A 9,124-nucleotide genomic window follows, 5' to 3' on the forward strand; every position below is an offset into this window, starting at 1 on the left:
ACTGAGTAGGCTCAGGTGAAAATGGCGAGAAAATACAAACCAAGCCCATACGTCAACCCCTCAGTGAGCCGTCGGGATGTAAAAAGCACAACGGTTGAAGCGTGTCACCACAAGATGGGGCGTGTCGTGTCACCGTAAAATACAGCAAGAAGTCAACGTGTCACCACAAGAATCTGCATGCACTCAGCGTGTAACGCTAAGTATCTGATTCCATTCAGCGTGTCACCATAAGATGGGGCGTGACGTGTCACCCAGAATATAGAAAGAAGTCAGCGTGTCACCACAGAAATCTGCATGCACTCAATGTGTCACGCCAAGTATCTGGTTCAACTCAGTGTGTCACCACAAGATGGGGCGTGCTGTGTCACCCCACAATACTATAAGAAGTCAACGTGTCACCATAGAAATCTGCATGCCCTCAGCGTGTCACGTCAACAATCTGGTTCCATTCAGCGTGTCATCATAAGATTGGGCGTGCCGTGTCACCCAACAATACTGCAAGAAGTTAGTGTGTCACCACAAAAATCTGCATGCACTCAGAGTGTTAGCTTAGCAAAATATATTTTTAGGAATTTTTGTCCTTATATTTCAATTTTATTTTTTAAATGTTTTAATTTAATAAAAATTAATTATTATGATTCATAGATCAAATTTGATTGGATGATTTGTTTGGTCAAGTCATGTGTTTTAATCTTAAATTTCATATCATATGTTTTTAATGAGTCCAAAATTTTCTCTTTCTAGACTTGCATCCTTTAAAGTAAACTCCTTGGTACAATATTATTATTATTATTTTGTTAATTGATTGGCTTAAAGTTTTATATGGAGGTAACAATATAAGGACTTCGTAAGTCTATTAAGTGTTCAAAACTATGGACAAAATGAAATATATAATCAAATAATATATCGACAAAATTAATGAAAAAAATAAAGACTCATCTACAATAGGAAACTAACAAACACAAAATCCAAATATGAATGAATGTAAGATATTGCAAGAGCAAATTGTGACAAAGGTATTGCACATGAGTTACACATTTAGTTAGGCCGACAAGCTGTCTTCATCCACAAGACACCCTACATTTTCAGACATTGTCCTTCGTATTGGACATTTGTTGTGTGTGTGACCAGTTTGTCTGCAACTTGAACATGCTTTCTGTTGGCGCACTCGTGGAGGCGCCGATTGACTTAGAGATGGTGCCGGATTTGTGGATGGAATTGCAAATGGTGATGGGTAATTCTGTCTGTTATGGTCATACCTCTTGCATTGAGAACATCTCAGTGCTCGACTGCCTTCACCGGCCGATGGAATCTTTTTCCTCCTAGGTCTTCCCGCTTAGCCTCACCAAGGTGGTGGCAAGACGGTAATTTGTTTCACATGAGGGGGGATGTCCCACTCACTAGGATGGCTTATCGGGCGAATGGACCCCATATAACCCTCCACCAAAACGGTTGTCTTGTAGTAGTCAGCGCAGATTTCAATGGCTTCACGTTTGCATTTATTGAAAAATACAATGAACTCAATCTTCAAGCACAATGTAAATACTATGTCAATTAGGGTTCAAATAAGAAATAAAGATATTCTTACCTTATTGCTGCAATGGCATGGCTGGATGGTAGTAAATTTGTTTGGAACTCACAACATGAACACGTCTTCGTGGACAGGTTTACAAGTCTGTCCATCTTCCCGTCTTTAACTTCGAACTCCACTCGATTGATAGGTTTAACCACAAAGCGATGTGCATCATTGAACTGTTTGCTCAACTGCCTCGCAACCCAAGGGTTGAAGGGCGTGGTCACCTTGACAGCCTCCTCGTACAGGTCATGGAACCAACGCTCGAACATGTCTCTGATGAACTCGATCAAAATAGTGATTAGCATTTATCTTGCGTGCTTCAAGCATGAGTTAACACATTCCGCAATGTTGGATGTCATCATTTGGTATCGCCTTGTCGGTGAATAGGCACGTGCCCATCTCTCAGGGCCTATTCTCATAAGGTTAGTGTGGGCTCCCGCGTGAATCTACTTAAGCTGGTTCATATGTCTGTTGAAATCAGAAACCTTATAGCAATCTTGAGCATGGGTGAAAATCATAGAAACGTCGTCATGCTTGAACTTGTTTTTAAAGTTTTTCTTCAAGTGGTACCCGCATAAACCATGGTGCGCTTTAGGGTATGCATTTTGAATTGTTTTCGTAATGTCGAGATGCTGATCAGAAATGAACATAGTGTTTTCAAGACAACCTACCGCATCACACAGCTTGCTAAGAAACCACATCCACGAGTCTTCGTGCTCAACATGGCTGATGCCAAATGCAACTAGATATACGCACTCGATCGCATATTTGCATACAATGACAAACAGAACACCCTTAAACCTGCCTTTCAGATGTGTCGCATCAATTGCAACCGTATGACGCATTACATCCCTAAACCCCCAAATACAAGCCTCGTATGCCCAGAAATAATATTTGAATCTTTCTGCCTCATCAGTAGCCATGTAGTGACTGTGCCGGGATTTTCTTGTTCCAACATATAAAAATATAAAAGTAGTAGTTGAAATGACTCCTCTAGGGGACCGAAAGCAAGCCTCTCCGCATATTCCTTCGCTTGCTAGGCCTTACCATACAAGCACTCCAATCCCCACTAAACCCTTATTTCACCAATTATATCTTTAGGTCTCAATGCTACTCCATTAGCCTGAAACTTGTGTGACATAAGTTCACCAATTATCTTCGCACTCGCGGTTACAAATTGCCCTTGCAAACCATCGACAATACATGTGTGTATTTTGTGGAACGTCCGAACTTGCCAATATTCTCCTCATTCGGGTAACTTTCTTGCACGCACATTGAACTTGCATGCCTTATCCTTGCAACCAACCTCATAACGAGCTTTACATGACTTTTTTACTCTTATCCCAAACTGCTCTTTTAGAGTTTAAAGCCAACATGTTCAAAGCTCGTTTCAACTCGACCTTCGAGGAAAATATTCTTCCTTTATATAAGCAATCATCGACATATGTCGACTCTTCAATTGTAATTGTTTGGAAGGAGAACCTTTCTGCACTTGGAATTACCCATGTACGAGATATCCCTGCATTTCTCCTTTCTTGAAAACTGTCATGGAGCAATGTACCAGGGGAACGAATCCCGTTCTCATCAGCGATGGGGTTATTGTATATGGGGTCATCACACTGAACATCTCCTACATCAACACCTCCAACAAGTTCCGTTTCGCCTTCAACATTATTGCAAATTGGAATGTCATTGTCATAAAGCTAGTCCTCGCCTACACTCTCACCATGCCATTCATCAGGCCCATCATCCGAATTGTCATCAAATCTATCTTCACCGGCAAGGAACAAATCCTCATTTCCCTAATCACATGCAGTATTATCCTCGAGCGTCGCAGTGTCACCCTCCAACGTCACAGTGTTGTACTCAAGTGTCGCATTCTCATTTGAAAATGCCATTACACCTTGTACAGTTTTACCCAATTATTGCATTTGTTAGATAGCAGTAACTAATTGGTTCGATGCACATCCTGATCAGAATTGTGCAGCCAACTATTCTGTGAATGTCGTGTGTCTACCGGGCTACACAAACTCTTGTGCATACGTCAATTGCCATTGCTGTGGGTTATAGACCGAATGTTGTGGTATATGTGAAGCATTGTATATCTCATTTTGATTAAGCTGATTACCATGTTGTTCAGCTTCTTCATGTGACATAACATTTGTTTGGCGTCCCTTAATGCTAACATACACAACCAGAACATTCCTTTGTTCTAGCAGAATTAATGCAACATCCTCATCGTCTTTGATAATTGGCCATGATAGCTCTCCAGGTGTACTGATCAATACATGTAACTCAATCTCGTCAATTTCTGAATTTACCCCAACAACATCTTCAACCAGCTTCATCAATCCTGCAAACGACAAATCACTCATAACCCCTCGCATTCGTTACTCACCACCCTTGTAAATGCCATCCACCCACAGACCATCGTGTCTTATCACAAGTCGCACAATTGAAACCCCATTGAAATTTTGAAAACAACAATAATTTGTCAATCATTTAACACATTACATGACATGCCGTGTTCTAGAATTTGTCAGTCATGTTATAACACACCATGCTATAACACAGAATGTGGTAACACGCTATGCATATAACGTAGAATGTGGTAACATGCTATGCATATAACGTAAAATGTGGTAACACGCCATGCATGTAATGTAAAATGTGATAATACGCCATGCATGTAATGTAAAATGTGGTAACACGCCATGCATATAACGTAAAATGTGGTAACACGCCATGCATATAATGCCAACGCTGACACGCTAATGACTATAATTACTGTGTCCTTACACGAACTGGCATAAAATACCCATGGCATGTGACACGCCAATCAGTGTAATTATTGACTCGTTACACAAACTGTCCTAAAATAACCAATGTCGTGACACGCTAAAATAACGCTAACACATGTTATAGATGCATGGCGTGTAACAACTCTGGGCAATGTTTCTAATCCATGTTCTAATTTACACCAAATGTTTCAAAAATTTAAGTGTTGCATCAATAAACCCAATAACATACCTTGATGTCATCTCTGCTATAGGGTCTGTTAATCTACGACAATATGGCCACATGCCGAGAGATAGACCACAGCCCGATGACGATGGTGCTCAACAGAGAGTTGACAGAGCTCATACAGTTCAGAGAGCTGATGACGATGGTGCTCAATAGAGAGTTGGCAGAGTTGAGACAGTTTAGAGAGTTGAGAGAGAAAGATGACTGAGCTCAAACAGTTGAGCATTTATTTTTTTCTATTTTCTCTCTGGTGAGAGGGAGATATCGAGACCCTAATTTGAAAAGATGTTTTTAAGGGCATTTTGGTCTACTCATGCTTTGTTTTTTTGCTAAAAATAGATAACTTTATATGGGTGATTATTTCTGAAATCACTTTATCACGATGTCTATTTTTCACAATTTTTTTCTTTTCTTTTGAAATATGAGTAATAAAAAATTGCAGTCCACCGCGATGAGGTGGTAGGTACATTTCTCTCTAGTAGTAAGTAATTAAGAGCACCAAAAGTTGACCGTGTATAACTTTTTATTTAAGGAATGGACATCCTGTTTCCTCTAAAACGTTTACGAATAATGAAAAAACTGATAGCTGCCCCTCCCTCCACTCTTCCTTGTTCTGCTGTAATTGACTGCCACAGAAACTTGTTTTCACTATGGCTTACAACAGGGAGAAAGCTAGGCCGATCAGGATTACTTCACTCTTTCACAATCAGTTCAAAGCCCTGTTGCGTAGAAGCAAAGCAACGGCGATCAGCTAATTACCACCCTAGCATTTGGGACCCAAAAGTCATTGAATCCTTGACCACTCCATATTCGGCAAGTAAACTTTTTCATCATGGATTTGCTTTGCTTTAGAGCCTTTTTTTCTTTGATCTGAATTTTGTACTAGCATGTGTTGCAGTATGAGTTTCATGGTACTAAATTAAAGGAGTTGAAGAAAGAGGTTACAAGTTTGCTGGCATTTGCCCCAGACCCTTGGGCTACATGGAAGCTAATCGACCTAATGCAGCGTTTAGGTGTGGCCTACCATTTTGGCAAAGAGATTGATGAGGCTCTAAACAATGTCCTTAAAGAAACTGTAATCGGAGATCTTTATACAACTTCACTGCTGTTCCGGATTCTACGTGAACATGCTTTTCCAATAAGCACAGGTGATAGCAGAGTTGTAACCGTTAAATATAATTGTATAAAGCCAGATATGGCCTAATTTTATTCCCGAATTTAATCGACCCATTCACTTTCTGATGATCGCGGTGGAAACAGACGTGTTCAACAAATTCAGAGGTAGAGATGGGAAATTCGTGGACAGTTTACGAGGAGACATGGCAGGGCTTTTGAGTTTGTATGAAGCTTCACACCTTGGAATGCATGGAGAAGATGTTATGGACGAGGCCCAGAAATTCAGTGCAGAGCATCTCAAGTCCTCATTGGGGAAGATAGGTAGTAATTTAGCTTTCCAAGTGCAACAGTCCCTACAAGTTCCTTTACATTGGAAGATGCCCCGGATTGAGGCAAGGACTTTCATAGATGTCTACCAAAAGGATGACTCGAAGAACTCAATTTTGATTGAGCTAGCCAAGCTAGATTTCAATCTTGTGCAAGCAGTTCACCAGCAAGAACTCAAAGAGTTGGCGACGTAAGAATAATTGCATTAGTAAACTATTTTAATCAATATAGTACTAATCCAAAGGCATCTTTTGTTTCAACAGGTGGTGGAGAGACTTAGGGTTTAAAGAGAAGATGAGTTTTTCACGGGATCGATTGATGGAAAATTATATCTGGGCAATGCGAATCATCTTCGAGCCTCAATTCTCCAAATGCAGGATTTACCTCACCAGATTCGTATGCATTTTAACCGCGATTGATGACATGTATGATGTATATGGAATGCTGGATGAACTTGAACTCTTTACCAGAGCAGTAAATCAGTACGACAAAGATTCTTCTACTTCTTTTCCTCTTGGGGATTAAAATAGGAAATGATCTAACAAATTCCTCCATTTCTTTTTCTTTTATTGATTTTGGCAATTCAGATGGGATATTGGGGCCATGAAGGACCTTCCTGAATATATGAAGCCATGCTACTTAGCCTTGTTCAACTTTGTTAACGAATTGGGACATGATATCCTAATAGATCATGGATTGGATATCACCCACTACATTAGGCAAGAGGTATGGAAGCTAGTGCCTATAAGAAAAAATTCTCATAAAAATGGCAAATTTTGTAGCAATGCCGCAGTTAATTTATCTGAAATTCTATGTTTACTGCAGTGGAAAAAACTTTGTGCATCATATTTAACTGAAGCGAGATGGTTTTACAACGGGCACACACCAGTCCTGGAGGAGTATTTAGAAAACGCATGGATCTCAGTGGGTGGCCCTGCAGCCATAGTTCATGCTTATATTTTACAAGCAGGCTCAATGACAGAAAAATCTCTTGATTATTGCTTCAAGCATGGGGTTGAGCTAATATATTGGTCGTCCCTAATCACCCGACTTGCCGATGATTTGGGTACTTCCAAGGTATGTACTACTCAAATGTGTAATTAATAAATATATATAGTACAGTGCATCAAATTAACCCTTTTTTGCTTTTTCTGCTAAGGCCGAGAGTGCTAGAGGAGACGTGGCAAAATCAACAGAGTGCTACATGATTGAAACAGGAGCGTCCAAAGAAGAAGCAAGAGATCACATTAAGGAATTGATGGCTCATTCATGGAAAAAGTTAAATGAGGAAAGCTACAAAAATTTACTACCAAGATCCATGATAAACATGTGCTTAAACATGGCACGCACTGCTCAGTGCATCTTCCAGCACGGAGATGGAATTGGAACATCAACCGGAGTGACAAAGGATCTTTTGATGTCACTCATTGCCGAACCTATCACAGCTGAATAGGTCCCTCGTCTTTTGAACAGAGACGAATAAAATTTGTTTCTTGAGGTTCTATTATTCTTAAGTTAATATTGTTCATTCTTCTTGTTCTTTTATCTTTTCCTCTTTCTTCAAGTTCAAAAGCACTCTAAACCTCTAATAAAATTAAATTGTTATCATGTTCATGGGTTGTTATGTATGACATGTTGTATCCCATCTTGTTTTCATTTCTTTTCCATTTTACTATCTACACCCTTTTTTCTCTCACAAGATATCCAGACACAAAATCCAAAAACCACTACAACAATTTAAAGAGATGGGTCCTCTACAAAGCATATCCATCACCGTCCACAAAATCCAAGACTAAACAAATATCATCATCTTTACAAGTTTGTAAATCCCAAACCAATAATCATTGTACCCACATTCATACCCATTTCCAAAATAATTGAGTGTCTGAAAACTTGCATTTACATAAAATTGATCAAGAGTTTTTAGTAGTAGTTTTTGAAATAAACAAGACCAAGCTTTAGAGGGAAAGGCTTGGTTAAGGGATGAACGAGAAGTGACCAAAAAAAAAAATGAATGGAGGGTAGGTGCACGATTAAAATTTTAAGTTCCAATCCCTAGTTTTGGAATTTTTTTTTCTTTTTTTACCTATTATCTTATAATTTTTTTTCAATTAACACTACATTGATATATATATTTTTAATTAACATTTTGTAAACAATTTCTTTTCTCACAAAAGATTAAGCTGTTAACAGTGAAATTATCAAAATACTTTTAAATATATATAAACAAATAAACTAACTTTTAATTAATAGTATTTTGAAAATTTTACTAAACAAAATTAACTGTTTAATCTTATTTCAATTCATCATTTAAATTGAATTATATTAAAATATAAAAAAACAGCTTTATATTACTTTTTATATTTTAAGTATAGTTTATAAAAAATAATTTTATTAATAAAAATAATATATCATTTAAAAATTATGTTCAAAATTCAAATCAAGCTTGACGAGCAATTCGGCAATCTTTGTAAATATTTGCCGATACACACGTGAATTTGCAGAGATTCTAATCAAGTTGTTGGTAGAAATGTTCCACCGACGTATCCATTTATTAAAAGATGGTCATGTTTGATTTGATACTTCACAGCTGCATGTTTTGGCATTTTCCCATAATCGAAAAAATTATGTTGATAATGGTCTAACTTTTGTCGACAAAAAATTTGGTCCAAAATGATGAAAATTTCTATCAATAATGATCCAACCATTACCAATGAGAAAATTTTCTTTGATAATGATGAATTTTTTATCAAAAGTTAATTAAATTTTACTCTTATTTTAAATTATTAATGTTATTAAATTCATCAAAAATTCGATGAAACAAAATTAAAAATTTGTTGAAAATACTTTTGAATTTCGTAATAAAAAATTAAATATTCATTGAAAAAAGTTAGAAATTTGTTGAAAATTCAACAAAAAAAAGTAAAAAATTCATTGAAAATGCTTTGAATTCCATCTAAAAAGATCACCTATCTGTCAAAAATGGAATTTTTTCAAAAAATTTTGTATTTTAGCAACGAAATTCTGTTGATAATATGTTATAATTCTAACTTGATACACTAATTTTGTAACAATCGATGA

At 37.5% G+C, this 9,124-nt stretch overlaps 1 protein-coding gene across 1 annotated transcript; it reads left to right on the top strand.

Annotated features, from left to right (window-relative positions):
- LOC18507029 (probable terpene synthase 9) lies at nt 5,167-7,651 on the top strand. Its single transcript, XM_018115760.1, has 7 exons — nt 5,167-5,413; nt 5,499-5,748; nt 5,861-6,233; nt 6,307-6,525; nt 6,631-6,769; nt 6,869-7,120; nt 7,203-7,651. Exons 1-7 carry the CDS (start codon nt 5,171-5,173, stop codon nt 7,494-7,496), a joined length of 1,770 nt encoding a protein of 589 aa, XP_017971249.1. The 5' UTR covers nt 5,167-5,170; the 3' UTR covers nt 7,497-7,651.

The sequence above is a fragment of the Theobroma cacao genome, chromosome 2 (assembly GCF_000208745.1).
Source record: "Theobroma cacao cultivar B97-61/B2 chromosome 2, Criollo_cocoa_genome_V2, whole genome shotgun sequence".
NCBI lineage: Eukaryota > Viridiplantae > Streptophyta > Magnoliopsida > Malvales > Malvaceae > Theobroma > Theobroma cacao.